Here is a 19149-nt window from a genome sequence, read left to right as displayed (position 1 = left end):
ATTCAGTCTCCTCTATTAAACGTCCAATCCTCCTTCACTATTACAGCCAAATATGAAGCAGAAAGGGCTTGGAAGGACAGAAAAAATCCATTTCCTTTCCCAAGGAAGATGCAGCTAATACCAATTTCCTGAAAATAATAAGGTATACTGGAAAAGGACTGTTCGGTTAGGTGAGATACGGCTATCTTTTTTTTTTTTTTTAAATACATTATCTTGACCAACACAACTATACCAGCAAAGCTTTTAAGTACAAACCAGGCCTACATTTCTGGTTCAACTCTGAATCACTTCTCACTTCTATGCAGGCTTCTTATGAAAAAGGAAAGGAGAAGCAAAATGTCTGAGCTTCACCTAAAAAGCCATTAAGCCTTTAAAATCGGATCCTTTTTGGTAACAGTGCCTATGCACATCTTCTGAACGCATCTGGCTTCCCAGGCGCTGCTCTGCCTCAGAGATATGAAGAGTACAGAACCTCTCCGTCTGCTTCCAGCTAAGAAGCAAAGGTCAGACTGGAAGGGAAATGGAAGATTGAATAGAAAATAAAATAACTGAGTGAGGTTTTGCTCATTATGTTTTTTCCTCCCACATTGCAGCAGTCTACATTTCCTCTCTGGAAAAAAAAAAATGCGTAAGGCTTGGAACCATATTTCTACGCTCCCAGCATACATTTAGCAGGCCTTGTATAGCTTTTAAGGTTTGGCTAAGACCGCCTGGAAGGACACAAGGCGTGAAGGCTAAGTAGGCAACTTGCTAACTGTTGCTAGAGGTAGCAACAAACTTAGTTACTAGGTTTTTCTACCTATAAAGACAGGCAAAGAAAAAATTTTACAAAAGAGGTCATTTACTAGCTATTCAGTGAAGAATCAGCTTTAGTTTGACCTCTAGAAAAGAACCAACTGTTGAGCACATAACATTGAATGTATATACATACATATAATTGTAAATGAACTTCCCTCTTTCTCCATTTTCTTTCTCTCCCCTAAACAAACATCTCATTTTTATCCCTAAGAAAATCACTTAAATACATAGCACTTTGATTTTATAGGCCTCAGGCTTTTAGTGGAATCAAACCAAACAAAAAAAAAATCCACATCATTTATGTATTACACTAAAGAATAATATTCTTTTTATGCTATTAAAATTCAGACAGCAGGCACAAAAGGCCTTTGTGAGATGCAAAAGTATTATCAAAAACAACTAAAATTTCACACTTGCCAGGTTTGGGCTTCCAAACTGGAAACACGCACATTAAAGGAATGCTCATGTAGAATACCATCCTAAACAACTACTTGTCAGTAGTCATCAGATTAGCTCACCTCTACCTGTCTTTTAGGAGTAGTTCAGTCAACTGAACTACTGTTCAGTTACTAAACACTGTTACAAAGTGTTTGCTTATTGGAAAAACACATTTAACAGGATTTACCCAAGCATTATTAATCTTGCAAAAACAAAAACATAATATTCAGTAAAGGGTAAAATTCCAACACAGTTTAAGTGCACAGGTCTTGGTTGTCAGTTTATTTATCTTGCAATAATCTGTAGTGACAGGCTGGGTTATATTTCCCTACCGCTCACTCCCTGAGATACAGGTGTGCCAACTCTCATGGAAAACAATTTTGGATTAATTTTAAAGCAGGTGTTGTAGTAAGTCCCTCTAGTAACGAAAGATCCCGTGGTGATTTCAAAAAATCTGGCTTAATTACTAGCCACCACCCCCTTTTTAAACAACTAGACACAGCTTTTGATAGCTCGGGTGCTGCCAAAAAAAGTTTAACCTGGGAATAAGAACAATAAGTTCCCTGAGCAATTCTCAAATATCAACTATTTAAGCAGCATTATTTGTAGTTGCAGTAAGACTCGGTCCTGTTCAGTCTTTCTCAGATGGCAAAAAGATGCATATACACATCATATATACTTTATTTCCTCCAATCCATATAACAAGGACTAGTAGATAGAAGCCATGAGATCTTCACACATGGCTTTTCTTTATTTTTCTCCTGAAGAGACTTAGGCAAGCCACCTTAAAATATGATCAGTTTTCTGAATGGGCTACCATTTCTGACTAGTACAGCTTGGAAGCAGCTTACTCAGCCTCTTCAGACAGTTTGCTGACTGACAAAGTATCTATTTATGGTAGCATGAAAAAGAACTCTCTTAAATTTTTTTTGTTCTTTTTTTGCAAAGACAATGATAGCAACACTCTGCTGATTGCCTAAGCTGAAAAAACAGTCACACTAGCCAATAACTGACTGAGGTACTTCTGAAGAAACGACAGCTTGCAGCAATACTGACATCAAGGAGCAACAGAAATCCTCACACAGCTATCACAGAATGCCAAGAGAATTGAAGCTTTCAGGATTAACCCTTCCAAAGCATAGCAACATACACCAAAATGCACTAACCTGTTTTTGGAGATACCCTTCTCCTCTTGGGACTTGGTTTAAACACAAAGCAGCCCTAGAGAACAGCAAGAAAAATATAAACTTCAAGATGAGCATCAGTCTCACCAGGGCTCTTGAGGCCAGAGGAGTAACTTTATTCCCCTTTAACCTCAGCGTTCCATTAAACCAACAACTTAATTGCTGGCCAATGTCTTAAGGACATCAACTCCAGACGGACTAACTTTCTATACTCGCTCTTTACTTTCCTCTTTCAAGCTGGAAGTAATGTCCCAGCATACTTAAGAGGGGCTTTTCTACTTTTCATTATGTCTTTCAATTCATCTACCAACTGAACAACAGCAGAGAAGAAAATTTAAACTTGTCATATACCTTCACTACGTTTGGAATTTACAGGAAAAGAATCCCCTGAGGACATCTCAATAATTAAGTTCTCAGTAGCGCTTCAGTTAAAAAAAAAAGGGGGGGGGGGGGAAGGGGGAAGAGCATAAGAGGCTAGGATGCATAGAAAAGGAGATCCAGAATAACACAATGGATGTTGAGCCACTTACAAAAGCATACAACGCTGCCTTGCTACCAAGAGCAACATGCGCATCCCAACTCAAAGTAAGTTTTTAAAGAAGTAAAGATGGTTAGAAGCAGGATGACAAACAGCTTGGAAAAGCATTCAGAAAAACGAAGACCCTGCCTCCAAAGAAATCTGCCCAACAGAAACCACGTCCCATTTAGATCTCTGCTTCACCAGGCAAAAGGAAATCAAACATAAATAATCAGCTTTGAATTCTGGAAGATTTTTTCATTTTCCTCTAGAAGTTTTGAAATTTCTCTCTCCTCCCCAAACAAAACACATCTTTTTTCAACAGTTATACTTCCCTGTAGATCAGAAATCATATGCTTCCCTCAACTCTCACTGTGACGTGCTCATGCAAGGGGGAAGGAAACATAAAAAAATCTAAGGTGCATAAGAAGACTGATTCAATCCCATGTTACCCAACGGAGATGCTTAAATAACCAAAGATTAATAAACTCTAAGACAGCAACTACTATTGCAAGAATGACCTAGCGGGAATAAAACTCAGATGTGTCCAATTGAGACCACAGTCTGTTGAGTGACTTTGGACAAGTTCTATCCCTTCTCATACAAATGAGGAAACTGAAGAACATCATCTGCAACAATACTGCCGTCCTCTGAAAAACAGCTTTATGAACTGGAGATCAAAGCTTTTCTAAGTATTACTATTTTCAATTTCTAAAATAAGAATCAGTTAAAAACATCAGTAAAATCTGAAAAGATCTCTCTTAAACCTACAAAAAGAGATCACATTACATTAACAAAGAAATAACTTAACTATGCCCAGCACAAAAGGCAATCTACCTGTTACATTTTATGTTTTTGATGTATTAAATAATTATGAGGATTTTCACATTGTAACTGCATTTGCGTACAGCCTCTGATATTTTCTATTTTACCACAGATATGAACAACCATCTAAAAATTACTGGAGAAAAGGCGTGGTTATTCTATATATTCTAAACATTCTGGAACAATTTCATTATGAAGGCCACTCTTGATTTTCTTTGAAAAGCCATGGCAATCAGGAGAGGTGCCTGAGGACTGGAAGAAAGCCAGTGTCACTCCAGCCTTCAAAAAGGGCAAGGAGGAGGAGCCAGGAAACTGTCAGCCTCACCTCCAGCCCTGGAAAGGTGATGGAGCAGCTGATCCTGGAGGTCCTCACTAAGCACATGGAGGACAAGAAGGTGATCAGGAGCAGTCAGCATGCCTTCACCAAAGGGAAATCAGGCTTGACCTGATGGCCTGATGGCCTTCTCTGATGGAATGACTGGCTGGGTAGATGAGGGCAGAGCAGTGAGCAGTGGATGTTGTCTGCCTGGACTTGAGCAAGGCTTTGGACACTGTCTCCCATCACATCCTCCTAGGGAAACTCGGGAAGTGTGGGCTAGACGAGTGGACAGTGAGGTGGATTGAGAACTGGCTGGATGGCCGAGCTCAGAGGGTTGTGGTCAGTGGTGCAGAGTCTATTTGGAGGCCTGTAGCTAGCGGTGTCCCCCAGGGGTCAGTCCTGGGTCCAGTCTTGTTCAGCGTATTCATCGATGACCTGGAGGAAGGCACAGAGCGCACCCTCAGCAAGTTTGCTGATGACACAAAACTGGGAGGAGAGGCTGACCCACCAGAAGGCTGTGCTGCCATTCAGAGGGACCTGGACAGGCTGGAGAGCTGGGCGGAGAGGAACCTCCTGCAGTTCAACACAGGCAAGTGCAAGGTCCTGCCCCTGGGGAGGAAGAACCCCAGGCACCAGGACAGGCTGGGTCTGACCTGCTGGAAAGCAGCTCTGCAGAGAAGGAGCTGAGTGTCCTGGTGAACAACCAGTTGACCATGAGCCAGCAATGTGCCCTTGTCCCAGCAGGTCGAGGGAGGTGATCCTGCCCCTCTGCTCAGCCCTGAGGAGGCCTCCCCTGGAGTGCCGTGCCCAGTTCTGGGCTCCCCACTACAAGAGCGACGTGGCGCTCCTGGAAAGAGTGCAGCGGAGGGCTACAAAGATGATTCGAGGGACTGGAGCATCTCTCCTATGAGGGAAGGCTGCGAGAGCTGGGCCTGTTCAGCCTGGAGAAGAGAAGACTGAGATCCCCTTTCATTGTGCACAAGTATCTGAAGGGAGGGTGTCAAGAGGACGGGGCCAGACTCTTCTCTGTGGTGCCCAGCGGCAGGACAAGAGGCAACAGGCAGAAACTGAACCACAGGCAGTTCCATCGGAACACGAGGAAAAACTTCTTCACTGTGAGGGTGACAGAGCGCTGCCACAGGTTGTGCAGGGAGGTTGTGGAGTCTCCTTCCCTGGAGATGTTCAAAAGCCATCTGGACAGGGTCCCGGGCAACACGCTCTAGATGACCCTGCTTGAGCAGAGGGGTTGGACTAGATGATCTCCAGAGGTCCCTTCCAACCTCAACCATTCCGTGATTCTGTGAGAAGGTCATCTAGAATCTCATTTATATTGCAGTACGCGTATTATGTCAAAATACTAATTCAAGACATTTTAACTGGAATAAGCCAAATTAACTGTATAATCCATGTACGTGTCAGAAGAAACATATGCTCAAGTTAAACGAAATGTAAATATCCTTTGCTTAATGCTTTGCAAGCATCAGATTTCCCCTACATCACTCAACAAAGTAAAGACCACACTATAATATGGGAAAGAAGTATCACATGCAAGACAGAGGACATAAGTGAGGGACGTTTCATTACAGAACTACTTTAAAGTAACAGACATTTTTGAAACGGAAATCTGATTACTTCAGATTAATTTTTAACTTTGTTTGGAAGTACTTCCCTTTATCCCTAACAGTAATAACATGTACAGTGACTTCCACACTGAAGGATCCAGGAGCGCTCATCGCAAATCAAAGAAATACAATACAAAGAGGAGTCTTCCTGTGAAAAAATGCATTCCATTCTGCTGCGAAGCACAGCTGTTGTTCACTGTACAATCAGGCAGGACAGGAAATAAGGAGTTTAGTGTTCCAACACAAAATTTAAAGCCTCCCTCTACATTAACACTCTCTAATGATCGTACTTCCCCTACAGCGAACCCTAACTACAGGCCAAAAATGAACTTTCAACTTAGAGGGGAAAAAAAACAAAGAAATGTAACATTACATGTAAATGACAGCAAATAATGTTTTATTTATATTTCACCATTAAAATTAGTTTCAAGGGGAATACCTAAGGAATGCTGCAAAAGTAACACCAAGTGATGCCTATGTTATTTCAGCTAAAAGTGGCAAAATGTGCAGCCACAGCACTGCTGCTCAGTTCAGTTATATGTGAATTTTACTTCAACCGTAAGTGCTTTTTGTACACTAAGAGAAAAACAGAGGAGCAAGGCAGAAGCAGCACAAGGGAGACACATATATATTCTGAGAAGCCGAAATGCCTTGGGTAAAGTGGGTGGGCATCGGGGCAAAGGCAGAGATTTGAAGAAGAGAGATGAGGAGACTGGACATTGCAAGGAAAGGGAAAAGACAAGAGAATGGGGCAACTGTGAGCTAGGGAGCAAGCAGTCATGGAAACAGCACTGGATGAATATATAAAAAAAAGACCAGACATGGAACACAAGAGCCAAGTTTAGGCAGGGAACTCCGAGCAGCAGATGAGGACCAATTATACAGAACAACTCAGCCTGGAATAGAAGCTCTAGCATCTCCTAGTACCGCAGGTGTCAGCATGGACCATCAACTATCAAAAGGAGAACAGGACTATACACATTAGAGAGGATGGAGTAGAAAAGAATCACTTTTAATAATCATTCCCATCACAAAAAAGTAACGATTTAAGAGGTAGGGATTTGTGCAGGGCACATAAACACTATCCCTCCCACTGAAACAAGCCGATGTCAGTGTGATGCAAGAGATACAACTTAATGAGTTTTTTTCTCTAATTTCTTTTCAAAAGCAGGGATGATAAAAATATACTAGAACAAGGGAGGCTCCCTGGGCAATTTTTAATTTCCGGCCAAAGCTGGAGAACCATCAGCGCTTTCGGCAGGGACTTGCCCACGGAGCGAGGCGGGTCGCGCACTGCTGGCAGCCGGAGGCTGCCCCTGTAGGGCCGGGCTCGGCGGCTCCGCCCGCCGCCATCCGAGGCCGCCAGCTGCCCCGGCCGCCACCCGCTGCGCAAGGCCGAGGAGCAGGCGGCGCATCCCCATCCCCATCCCCCTCCCCGCCCCCGCCGCCCTCCGCGCACGCGGACCGCGGTCCCGCGTGCCAGGAGCGGCGGTTGGGGAGCGGCGTCCGCCTCCCTCCCCCGCTCACCTTAGAGACGGAGCACGTGCTCATGTCGCCCCTGTCGCGCTCCCAGCCCCAGGCGGTAACGGCCAAACCGCCCGCGGAGGATGGGACAGGGGGCGGGGGGGGAGGGAGGTGGCCGGGGGCGCACAGGGAGGCGGAGAGAGGCGGCGCACGCGCACTTCGAGAAGGGCGCCCTTGTTTATCCGTGAAACGCTAGAAACCTGCTGCTTTCCTTTCGCTGCTCTCCCCCCTTTCCCCCTATAAAGGGACGGCCGGCTCTCCTTATGCCTTCCCCTATCCCCTCCCCACCATTCCAAGCCAAGCGGAGCTGATGGCCTCTCCCTTCCCTTCCCCCCCCCCGTCCTGAGAATGGTGCAATCCGTCCCGCCCCTGGGCTAGAGGAAAGGGACGGGGTGGGGAGGGACGACTATGACCTTCCGCCTCCCTACGCAGCTATGGCAGCCTGTTCCTTTCGGAGAGTCATCGCTTCCCAGGTACGCCGCACCTCTGGGCGCACTTTTCCTCCCCAGAAGGGCGGCTGCTGCGGGAGGGAGCGGCGTACCCAGAGCGAGACCTCCCCTCTAGCCCCAACCCCTTTTCTGGCAGTCTCACAGTTGGTCCCGACCGGTTGCCTAGGGCCGCGACGCAGGCGTCCCCGCCCCGCCCCCTCGTAGGCCTGGGCGGGGGGGGGGGGGAACACGAGCGTCTCCCGCGGTGGCGGTTGGTGACAGGTGCGAGGCGGGTCCCCGGCCCCCTCTTGCTCACGTTAGGCCCATTTTTTAGGGCTCCCCTCACGAACCAGGCCTGCAGCAGTGCCTCAGGCTTTGACTCCGTTCCCCTCCCCATTAACTTAAGCCCCGGAGTCATTGAGCAAGAGAGTTTTCATTTCGGCTTTTTTGGTAGCTTATATGAAAAGTGATACCCTTGCGCGGTACGGTACTCTTAGTCCTGCTTACTACGTACCTGATAAGCTAAGTAAGATATAGAGCCAGGGTGGGTAGAAGAGGGCGTTTAGGGGAATGATCGGGTTCCTTAAGGGGAAAAAAAGAAGCTATGTATAGTATTACATCTAGCCTTTTCTGGGACGTGTTTCCTTTGTTGAGTTTGTATTGCATACTTTAAACCAGCGGGCTTCAAATAGCGGACTTTTTAGTACGTATTTGCTTTTTTTTTTTTTTTTTTTTAAACCTGTGAGGAAATTTGCTTCAAACTATAAATGACACCCTCCACTGGTATTTAAACAGGGAGTGGTATTTTTACTGGATTTTTTTTTTATTTAAACTACTTTGTTCTTTATTTCAAATTTAGCTATCAAAAATTTTGGATCTGCCACCAGAAAATTTAATAAAGTCCATCTCTGCAGTTCCTGTCTCCAAAAAAAGGTATTTTTTTGTTTTATGTTACAATATTATGCTGTATTATATTATTTTCTCTTGTGCTTATTATTACACGTGCTTAACAGGACTTCAGGGAAAAATAAATAAAGGAAAGCAAGCGTCAGCTAATATACCAGTCCAATTATAAGAAGATACTTAAATCTAATTAAATCACTATACTTTTTTCAAGCAAGCTCAAAAGAAACATAACTACTGTAAAAACTGTAAAAATAATAATCAGTGATTGTGTGGCACATGTTACAACCTTTAGGATCTGAATGTGAAACTGCCTAGAAAGTGTGTGGAGTTATGGATTTTTTTTTCAGTGTCGTGCTTGAGAGCTGTAATGATGTTAACAAGTAAATTTCATTTATTCATGAGCAGATTTTTTTTTGATTGTTATAAAATGGTGTTCCTATATTCATGTGATTATTGTATTAATTAGGGTGAAAGTAATTAGCTTTCTATTTGAGTTTTCTAATCATATGAACTTTCAGGTATCTGTGACTGCTTTATGCTTGCGAGCTAGACATGGCATACACAGAGTCAGCTTGGATCTGCCAAATCTCCCCATCATTTTAACAGGTTTTTCTCTTGATTGTCATCTGTTCTGCTTTTTTTCAGGCATGTTGCTGATTTCCAGCTTTCCATTGATTCTGTAATACAAGACGGTTCTAGTTATCACTCAGCACAAGATCTTCAACTTCAAGCTCAGACGTTAGTAGAGAAGGTATGCTAACATATTAATCTCATATATTTGCAATAATGAACTTGCAGACTAGAGATGTAATAGCCATCATAAGGTTGTTTGCTTTTTTTCTTCAAGCATTTGTTTCACAGAATCGTTTAGGTTGGAAGGGACCTCTGGAGATCATCTAGTCCAACCTCCCTGCTCAAGCAGGGACCTCTAGAGCACACTGCCCAGGATCACATCCAGACGGGTTTTGAATATCTCCAGGGAAGGAGACTCTACTACCTCTCTGGGCAACCTGGTCCAATGCTCTGTCACCCTCACAGTGAAGAAGTTTTTTCTCAGGTTCAGGTGGAACTTCCTGTGGTTCAGTTTCTGCCCGTTGCCTCTTGTCCTGTTGCTGGGCACCACGGAGAAGAGGCTGGCCTCATCCTCTCGACACCCTCCCCTCAGATACTTGTACACGTTGATGAGATCCCCTCTCAGTCTTCTCTTCTCCAGGCTGAACAGGCCCAGCTCTTGCAGTCTTTCTTCATAGGAGAGGTGCTCCAGCCCTCTCATCATCTTTGTAGCCCTCCACTGGACTCTCTCCAGTAGCGCCATGTCCCTCTTGTACTGGGGAGCCCAGAACTGGACCCAGTACTCCAGGGGAGGCCTCCCCAGGGCTGAGGAGAGGGGCAGGATCACCTCCCTCGACCTGCTGGCAACACTCTGCCTAATGCACCCCAGGAGACCATTGGCCTTCTTGGCCACAAGGGCACATTGCTGGCTCGTGCTTAACTTGTTGTCCACTAGGACTCCAAGGTCCTTCTCTGCAGAGCTGCTTTCCAGCAGGTCAACCCCCAGCCTGTCCTGGTGCCTGGGGTTCTTCCTCCCCAGGGGCAGGACCCTGCCCTTGCCTTTGTTGAACTGCAGGAGGTTCCTCTCTGCCCACCTCTCCAGCCTGTCCAGGTCCCTCTGAAGGGCAGCACAGCCTTCTGGTGGGTCAGCCACTCCTCCCAGTTTTGTGTCATCAGCAAACTTGCTGAGGGTGCGCTCTGTGCCTTCCTCCAGGCACAGAGTAGCTTAATGACCACATCTAGTATAATCGCACACAGAATCTTCACAGGGAATTGGAGAAGTAGGATTAGATTAAGACTATTAGATAATTTCCTAAGAAAGTATTGTTTTAAAACAATTTAGAGTAAATAATAGTTGTGAAGTTAGGAGGCACTATATAAAGAGTGTACTGTGGTCCGTACTGATCCCCAAAACTTGAGGGGGAAAAAATGAGTATGCAATGGTCTGAAAAACCAAAGACGACAAAATCTAGCATTGGAGCGACAATGGAGAACTTTAGCCTGTGGGTTAAAGAGGACAGAGTTCAGAATCCCCAAGCGCTTGAAACTGAGGTTTCTTAGAACGGTGTGTTTTTCAGGCGTGTGCAGACAGGCTCATGTTCTTAAGTGGTAGTCTGAGAAATGGCAGTAGTTGAGGCATTAAGAGTAACTACAGCATGAAGAAGATTCAAAACAAGTGGGGAGTGGTCTGCAAACATGACACAAAGCTTGAAGGAATAAAAGTTACATATGGGGAAGACAACAAAAAAATCTGAGAAGTGCAGTTTGCATAAACTTGAACAGAAGTGGGACTAGAAGGTGAGGAGTAAATCACTGTGGCTGAGGGATCATTTGAGCTGGAAAAAATCCTTTACAATCTAAAACTGTCTTAGTGATGCCAATGAAGAGGAGTATAAACTAGGAAGTTGTGCCAAAGTTAGTCGCAAAGAGGAAAGATCAAAAAATGAAAGTACAAGCAAGATTCTTCATTTGCATCTGAAAAAGGAAGTTTGAGAAAGAATTAGTGGGCTTGCTATGCGATCAAGAGTTAAAGAGGACAAATAAAGACAGAATATTTCTGAGAAGCTATGTTATTTCTCCATTTCATTCTTTACTGCTGAGATGTTGAGGAGATCCGTGCCTTTGACCTATTCTTGTGAGAGATGAATGTTCTGACTGAGGTGAAAGAAGAGCCAGTAGTGCGGAATATCAAAGCTGTGTTTGCTCGCCAGGCACGCGTGTACAACCAGACGTTTTGAAACAACTTAAAGATAGTCTATAATCAGAGGATCATTCAGGTTGGAAGGGTACTGAATAAGTGATCTATTCCAACCCCCTGCTCAAAACAGGTTGTTCTGAGCTTTTGGACAAGGTTACTCAGGACTTTCTCTATTCCAATCTAGAATCCTCCAAGGACAGAGAAAGACAGCATCCATGGACAACGTATTCCAGAATTTTTCCTTGTGTCAAATCTCCCACTTTAAAAGCAGCTGCTGTTCCCAGTGATTAGAAACCTACAAATATTATGTATCTTTCCTTCATTTACTGTGGGTCATTAAAGAAACTGTGGCTACTGAGCCTCACATCTTTATGTGGAACAACAGTTAAAACAGTAAAAAAGAACAGATTATCAGAGTAAGCCCCAAAATTGAGAGGAGCATGATGGCTAAGTAAAGGAAAAAATACCTTTAATCCCGTAGAATATTTTTTTTGTTGGCTAGTGGATAAAGGACAGGCACTTGATATAATTTATTTAAACTGAGCATATCATCCACAAAGAAGGTAAGTAACGCAGAAATCGGCATAATATCATTATATATCGAAAAGTAGTGGAGAGATAGCAAAAAGTAGGCGGTGCTAAGTTTTATGATAAGCAGTTGATGGTGTGCCTCAAGATTTAATAGTATGCTCTCAGTCACTAAGGAAATAGGTCACGATAGTTGGAAATACAGAGATTTAGCTTACGCAGAAGAGACTAAAATTCTTCTTGATGACTGAAAAGGCCTAAGAAATATGAGAATATGCTGAAGGAAACATAATGTGCTGTGGTGTGCTAAGAACTGTCTGTCAGAAAGGTCATAATTGTCTCATTTCCATGTGCTTTTGATTTTTATCTGGCTGGGTGATTCTTGTCTCATCTTTGGCCTGTTAGCTCTTTGCTGAGGGGACTTTTTTTTTTTTTTTTTTAATTCCTTTGTACAGCATGGTGGCATTCTAATCCAAGTCTTAGGCATGAGGAGATCTAGTTACTACAGAGCCGTAGGGTGTTTGGAGAAAAGGCTGGTAAAGCTGTAGAGAGGCCGGATGAACGCTTGTATTAAGGAGAGATGAAAAACACTGAGATGCAAATGACAGAATATTTGTAAAATGTGTAGCAGAACAAACAATATGGAGAAAGTCCAGTGGGAATTTCCTTTTTTTTATTTTCTGTCCTAAAACATAAGTTAAAAGGACTTTTAATAAAATGAACTGGGAAATTCAGAATCAATGCAAGAAATCTTTTTTCATATAGCCTGTGATTAAACAATGGAATTTGTTTCTTTTGGAGCTTCTGAAGGCTAAGGAACTTGAAAGCTAACAATGATTTCATCACATGTTTAAATTAGTGTCTGAGCGTGAGGCCTAACATGGGAACAGAATTTCTTTTTCATGCTTATACTCTTCTGTAAGAGCATATGGCTTGCCTCTGTCGAAGATAATAACCAAGTGATTGTGTTGTCTTTTATATGCTTTCCTTTTTTTTTTCTTTTTTTTTTTTTTTTTTGAGAAAGTTTCTTGGCTATGAAAGGCAACTAGTTTAATAAGAAAGAAGCCAAAACTGTTAGCCTCAGAGGAGACCACAACTTGTGCAAGGAGAAGGTTGACATTAGAGCCTGGGTGCCCAGATATTCCTTAAGGGTTCGGAATTTTCAAAACGTGTCTTATGGACACTTTAAATGCAATTTTTTAATGTATTGGCCTTTAACATCTTTATTTTTTAATCGTTGGATGCTGCAGAATGTTACTGGTCTTAAAATCCAAGAGCTTTAAGAAACAGCAGCCTGAAACTTCTATCTCAGGTTTTCTTTAAGAGATTGATCTTGGTTATATGTATTTTTTTGCAATGTGCTGTCATGTATAGTGTAAACTGTCAGATATATCTCAGCTTCTGTATGTATAAAGGGATCAACTACTGCTTCCAGTTAAAGAAAGAAATGCGGATTGGATATATGCAGGGACGGAAGCAAAATGGATTAAATGATCCATTTGTGGTTTCTTCCAATCTGATGAATTGCATTAGATACTTTTAATGGATTGAATTAATAAAGGATTTTTTTTTTTTCAATTTACTTTTTTACATGAAGGAGTTCTGCTTTTGTTTCAGCTAAAATGTGATGCTGTAGTGAGTGAAATCAGCACTGGTCCAGGAACAGTGAACTTTACGATAAACAGGGAATTGCTAGCAAAGGTAAGTACTGCTGATATTTCGGGTGCGCTAAGGTAAAAATAAATTATTCAGTACAAAACTCAAAAATACTTACTGTTGTCTTTGAAAGGTATTATCTATGTAAAACTATTTATCTTTCATGTGTTCTCCTCAAGGATTCCTGTTACTGCTTTTTCTTTACGTAGGCCCGGAATTTGGGATGAGGGTCACAGGACTTTACTCTTTAAAAATATATGAGGAAACAATGTATGTACCTTTAGTTGATAATTATAAATTTTTTTTTTTCTTTTAAAGGGAAAAGGGGGAGGAGAAAAGGTAGACTTGTCATGTCCTTTGAGTTTCTAAAGTATGAACTCAAGTTTTAATCTTGAATGTGAAGACTCTTGCTTAAAATGGAGAAGGATGGTAGAAAGATATTTGAAAATACTGACTGCAGTTTTACCGTTTCATACTTTGCTACAAAACAAAGGAAGCGTTGTTCATTGAAGCCCAACGTCTGACCAAAACTGAAAGCTTCATTTGTTAAAGTAATAACATGGTAAAAGGAAGATACCACTCTATCTGTAAGACTGCTGTCTCAATTACACTCTGGAGTATTTGCAAGAGCTTGAGGAAGACAGTGGAAGGCTGGTACTGATGGACTGGAGTTCTTGTGTTAGAGTGGGACTGGATGAAAGCTTTGCTAAGACGATTTAGGGAACCTGTGGTGCAAACTACATTGTGGTGGTATTCAAAGCGTTGGTGTATAGGCCAGGCAATGCTTATGGCAAATGACATTGTGATCTTGAAAAAAAATAACCTCACATGAATTGAGGGACAGGAAATCAGGTCCTAACTAGTACTGGTGAAGCCCTCTTTCTGCAAGAACTTTCACTGTTCACTTATGCTTGTAGTCAGCTTTCCTAAGTGATGAGGTTCTTTCTTTTTAGGAATTGCTAATGCCTAGGCGTTGCTATCAATTAATTGCTTTATTTATTGCCTAAAAAAATCCCTTTAGTTTTGCATTGGCTATTTATAATCCATCTTGATAAGAACATAGCAACTGACTGCTCACTGAGAGTAGTTTCAGTATTAAATTTTATTCACGGTCAGGGTTTCACGAGGCCTTCTCCCTTTGGGGACTCTAGTCAGCATTAGGATTCAGGCAGAACTGTGTGGCCTCAGAAAAAATGCTGGAAAAATGTGGAATTAGGACATAAACTTTTGCGTTAAGTCACAAAGGGAAAAGGAGGAGATGAGCTTTAGCTGTGAATCTCATTGGTAAGGAGAACAGGTCTATGACGAATTTCATGATTTGTGCGTGTGTGCACCTTTCCGTATTAGGTGCTGTAATAAGAATGGAATTAAAGGTTCCTCTACAGGAGCGATTCTTTCTTCTATCTCTCCAATAACTATTGCAGAAGAATTTTAAGGCTATTTTGGAAAAAATCTCTTCCCACTGAATGGAAAGAGATTTCCACTTTAGTTCATGTGGTTAAAGGCCTCTATATTTTCCAATGAGTTTGTCCAATACTTAGAGCTTCAGGTATTAGGTTTTGTAGTACATTGGCATCTCTGTGACAAACAGAAGTATAGAAGATATGTAGAGGGACTTGTTTATTGGGGGGGGAGGGAGGAGGGAAGGAGGACTGTTTGGACACATGAGGACTGAATAGTAGGCCGCCTTTGGTGCTTAAGGAGTAAAAGGCAGGATGGCTTTTGGTACCTAGGAAGACCTAGCTGTTTTTAGTAAAATGCACATTTGTTTTGTTTTCTTCTTCCTGTTGTGAACTTAAGGAGGCTTGAATTCTTGTGCAAGTCTCCTGTTTTTTTTATTCCCACCTGTGTATGCACACTGTCTTCCAACAGGAAAGGCCTTAGTCAACCTCAGACTCCACAGCCCCTTTGGCAGGCAGTTGCCTGGAACTCCCCTGGTCCCTCCAGTAGCCAACTACCCCTGTGGTCTCACTGCTAGAGACAGACAGACAGCCACACCTGACTCCCAGGCCACTTAACTTACTCACCGGCTAATGTGGCCTCCTAGTTAATAGCAATCGCACATTGACATGCATACCCTCACTGGCTACAGTTGCTGGCCCCACAGACACTCAGGCACTCTGATCTGTGGTCCTGCACCAGTTACTAGCTCTTAGACCTCCACACACACAAATGCACACAGAAGAGAGAATTCCTCACCCAGGGGAACAGTTAGAAATGGAATTCAGTAAGACGATAGGACAGACTGTACTGATCAAGTGCAGGGCATGGCTACAGAAGCATATTGACCAGCCCTTTTAGCAGGGGACCAGCTCCCTTTATCCCCTTACTCCTCTGTTTTGCCACACTTACTTCTTCCCAAACCATCTTGATCCCTCCCTTCTCCTGCCTTTGGTCCCTTCCCTAAACATCCGATAATAAGTCTTGTACAATCCCAAAATGCTTTTTTTCTTACATCCTGTGATATGTACCATGCTGCTAGGCAGTAACTGCCTTCCGCCTGTGAGGTGGTTTGGAGAGTCACCACCTTTGATTCATCTTGCTGGGTTTCCCACATGGACAGTATGGCTGTCCTGGAGCGGCCCTGGGAGGAGCTGGAGTAGGGGCTCATTCCTCTGACAGGGTTACTGAGGTTCTCCCACCTGCCATTGTTCCTCTGTGCCTCTCTGTGTTTGTGAGGATGAGGTTTTTATCACATAACCTAACAAAAGCAATTTAAATTTATACTACCCAAATTAGAAAGGGTTAAGCCTCTTTCATGTCTGCTTTATCTTCACTTAAACCATTGATTGATGTTTAAATATCTCTTTAGTATAACATAGTATAATAGTAATGACCAACCCATAAGGTACTTTCCATGAGCTGTTGTTTCAGTCTACCTGCAACGAAGTGAGGGAGAGGATGCTGCAGTGGTTGTTTGGTCTCTTAGAGTGACTTTATTGATAATCAGGACGACTAGAAGGCTCATATTTCTGAGATTCTCTGGAGAGAGAGAGAGGAGTGCTCGTGTGCTGTTTGGGTGATCTGTATACATCTGGTAACGCTCATGCAGTCAGAGCACACGGTATGTCTTGCAGGCCCTCAATCACAAGGAGTGTGAGGGAAGTTTCGTGTGTCCTAAATGGGTTGGGCCTATGTGATCTGGCTGAGCCATGCACTGTGGGTATCCCCTGCATTCTAAATGTTCACACCTTGACTAAAGCCTTGGATCGAAAATTTGAATGCACCGTGAGGTAAATTATCTAGTCAAGCCTACTCGTAGGCTTTGTCCAGTTTTATGGTCTAGTTCTACAGGATAGCCTTTATTTTAAAATGTGTTACCTGAATAAGGAGAGGTGAGGGTCCTGATTAGGGTAAGATGAGACTCCTCGTTGCAAGAGGAGGACTCCCTCACTTTGAATGAGGTCACTGCCCTACCCATATCCTTGGACTGACTCTCCCTTCCTGCCCACTAATTAACCCCGGGTTACTCTCTTGCCCCGTCATGTTACCTAACTAAACAATGACTTTTGGAGAATGGTAGGCATTCCCTATCCTTTCAAGTTTTCAACAAAATCAGCCTAGTCGCTGCTTGAAATTTCTCTTTTTTTAATTGACCTGATGCAGCTTTCAAAAGTTAATGGTATTTCTGTCTCATTGGCAAACTAGCAATCTGATTGCTTACGTGAGTAACATCTGTAGGATTGACTTGTGTGGTTGGTACACAGTTTTTCTGATTCAACGTTCTGTCGTTGAAACATATTTTCCTCGCATTTTCTTTGTTGTGCTTTAGACTGTGTTGCAGCAGGTGTTGAAAGATGGCTCAGAATATGGAATAAAAAGTGAACTCTTCTCTACAGTGCCTAGACAAAAGGCAGTGGTTGAGTTTAGGTAAGCACATGCGATGAGTCCTTTGAGAAAATTGCCTTATCTTGCTGACTGACGTTCATTGTCGTAATGTACGATGCCCGTGAAGTTAAACTATATTTATAGTATTGTATTGAACTGTATTTAATAATCTGTCCTATTTGCCTTTTTGGTTTTTAAACAGTTCAGGCCTCTCAATGCCATCCACTAAGAATATCCTCATTTAGAGGATAGTATCTTTCACTTTGTAAGTAGGCGTCTTTTATTTTTGTTATTTTATTTTATCAGGGAACATAATTTGAATTTTCAGCTAATAGCCTACTTCTTTTTCCACCTGGGCTTCAGTTTATTTTCCAACCCTGCTGCATGGATTTCTTTAATAGCTACCTCCCTGACTTGCTAAAGCAGTCATGCATTTATCTTGCTAAAACTTCGGAATTGCTGGCCCAGTGCTGTTTCTGGCCAGTGCAATTTTGTTTGCGTTCTCCTGCTCGTGGAAAGAAAAGCAGCTGACTCAGACCTCTTTATGTATAAATATTTTTGTCCGCTTATGTTCCTTTGTCGGCTTCCTGAGTCACAGAAAGTAAGCACTTGGCTTTAATTTGAGAGCTGAATGTTCATAGCTCAACCTCCACTTTATTGTTAGGGACAAACAACTGTGGAGGGAGGGGTTGGTTTGTTTGTTTGTTTTTCCTTTGATCAATAAAGAAGAAACAACAATCTGCAGATCTAGCTCAATTAGTTTGCAAGACTTTTCAGGTAAATGCTTAAGACTGACTAATAATATACCAGTAGGAATAAATTTAAACTGAACTGAAATGCAAACAATAAACTAAACAAGACATTCACATTAAAAAGCAATGTTGGAGTTTGTTGGCATGAAGATATACCATTTACAAGCCTTAAAGAGAACACTGTTTGAAGAATGCTTGATTGTAGTTACTGATTCTTGTAGACAAAGTCCCGTGTTCTGGTGTCAGATTTGTCTCTAGTGAAGGTGTGAGGATAGTAATCTATTTTGCCAAAACATGCAGAAAGTAAGAAGATAATTCAAGTCTTTTGTTACCTGCATAGTTGTTTGTTTGTTGTTTGTTTGTCCATCTATTCCCCCTCCCCCACACAAGTAACACTGGTTATTAACTTATATAGGAGGGAAAATTGATTGGATAGAAAGCTTTGCTCTTTGGATCAGAAGCTAATCAGGGAGTTTTAAAGGAATATTGAAAACTGATTTTATATCAGTTATTTTGCTGTACGCAAGTTGAAAACCTTTGACTGAATCTTTTGATCTGGCAATCTTACTTTGTACACTGAACAAACATTATTTGTGGAAATTTATTACAGCTCCCCTAACATTGCCAAAAAGTTTCACGTAGGACACTTGCGTTCCACAATAATAGGTAAGTAAGCATTTAACTGTGACCTACAGGACTTTTTTTTGTCTTCATGTTTAACTTGACAGGGGAACGCTGCTGACGTTTCGTTCTCCTAGTGGAGTGGGTGTTTCAAGTTCAACTCGCTAATTAAAAACCTTTTACTCATCAAGCAGCAAAGACAAGACTATGATTTGTTGCTGGAAGATTTATTAAGTCGCACATAATATAGTTTTATGCCTGCGAACATTAAATGAAGCAGTTTAAAATTGTTCAGCAAAGATACCCATGGCAGTTTTCACTGAGGTGTTTTGAGAGACCTTTGAACTTTAAATTTCTAGTTTGTGCTGGACTGTGGAGAAGTCAGGTTGTTATGTTTTAGCAGTGGTCTTATGAAAAGTTTGCTTTTGTATTTTAATTACTTTACGCCAGTATT

The 19149-nt window shown here is 42.4% G+C and overlaps 2 protein-coding genes across 8 annotated transcripts in view; one reads left to right on the top strand and one right to left on the bottom strand.

The window, feature by feature from the left end:
- ORC3 (origin recognition complex subunit 3) overlaps positions 1-7343 on the bottom strand; it is a 47255-nt gene extending 39912 nt beyond the window's left edge. For 3 of the 5 annotated variants that reach the window (XM_068937737.1, XM_068937738.1, XM_068937741.1), the window contains exons 1-3: positions 7231-7335; positions 4088-4516; positions 2403-2457 (exon numbers count right to left, since the gene is read on the bottom strand). In XM_068937737.1, coding sequence (XP_068793838.1) covers positions 2403-2457; positions 4088-4144 — 112 coding nt within the window. In that variant the 5' untranslated portion in view covers positions 4145-4516; positions 7231-7335. Of the gene's footprint in view, positions 1-2402; positions 2458-4087; positions 4517-7230 lie in introns of all 5 variants that reach the window. The other 2 variants (XM_068937739.1, XM_068937740.1) reach the window with 1 other exon arrangement.
- A 236-nt stretch (positions 7344-7579) lies between these two features.
- RARS2 (arginyl-tRNA synthetase 2, mitochondrial) overlaps positions 7580-19149 on the top strand; it is a 49730-nt gene continuing 38160 nt past the window's right edge. For 2 of the 3 annotated variants that reach the window (XM_068937742.1, XM_068937743.1), the window contains exons 1-6: positions 7580-7700; positions 8515-8588; positions 9207-9312; positions 13456-13539; positions 17267-17364; positions 18685-18740. In XM_068937742.1, the coding sequence (XP_068793843.1) occupies positions 7662-7700; positions 8515-8588; positions 9207-9312; positions 13456-13539; positions 17267-17364; positions 18685-18740 (457 nt within the window). In that variant the 5' untranslated portion in view covers positions 7580-7661. The remainder of the gene's footprint in view (positions 7701-8514; positions 8589-9206; positions 9313-13455; positions 13540-17266; positions 17365-18684; positions 18741-19149) is intronic. The other variant, XM_068937744.1, reaches the window with a different exon arrangement.

This window comes from Struthio camelus, chromosome 3, assembly GCF_040807025.1.
Source record: "Struthio camelus isolate bStrCam1 chromosome 3, bStrCam1.hap1, whole genome shotgun sequence".
In the NCBI taxonomy this organism is placed as follows: domain Eukaryota; kingdom Metazoa; phylum Chordata; class Aves; order Struthioniformes; family Struthionidae; genus Struthio; species Struthio camelus.
This window is presented reverse-complemented; position numbering and strand designations above follow the sequence as displayed.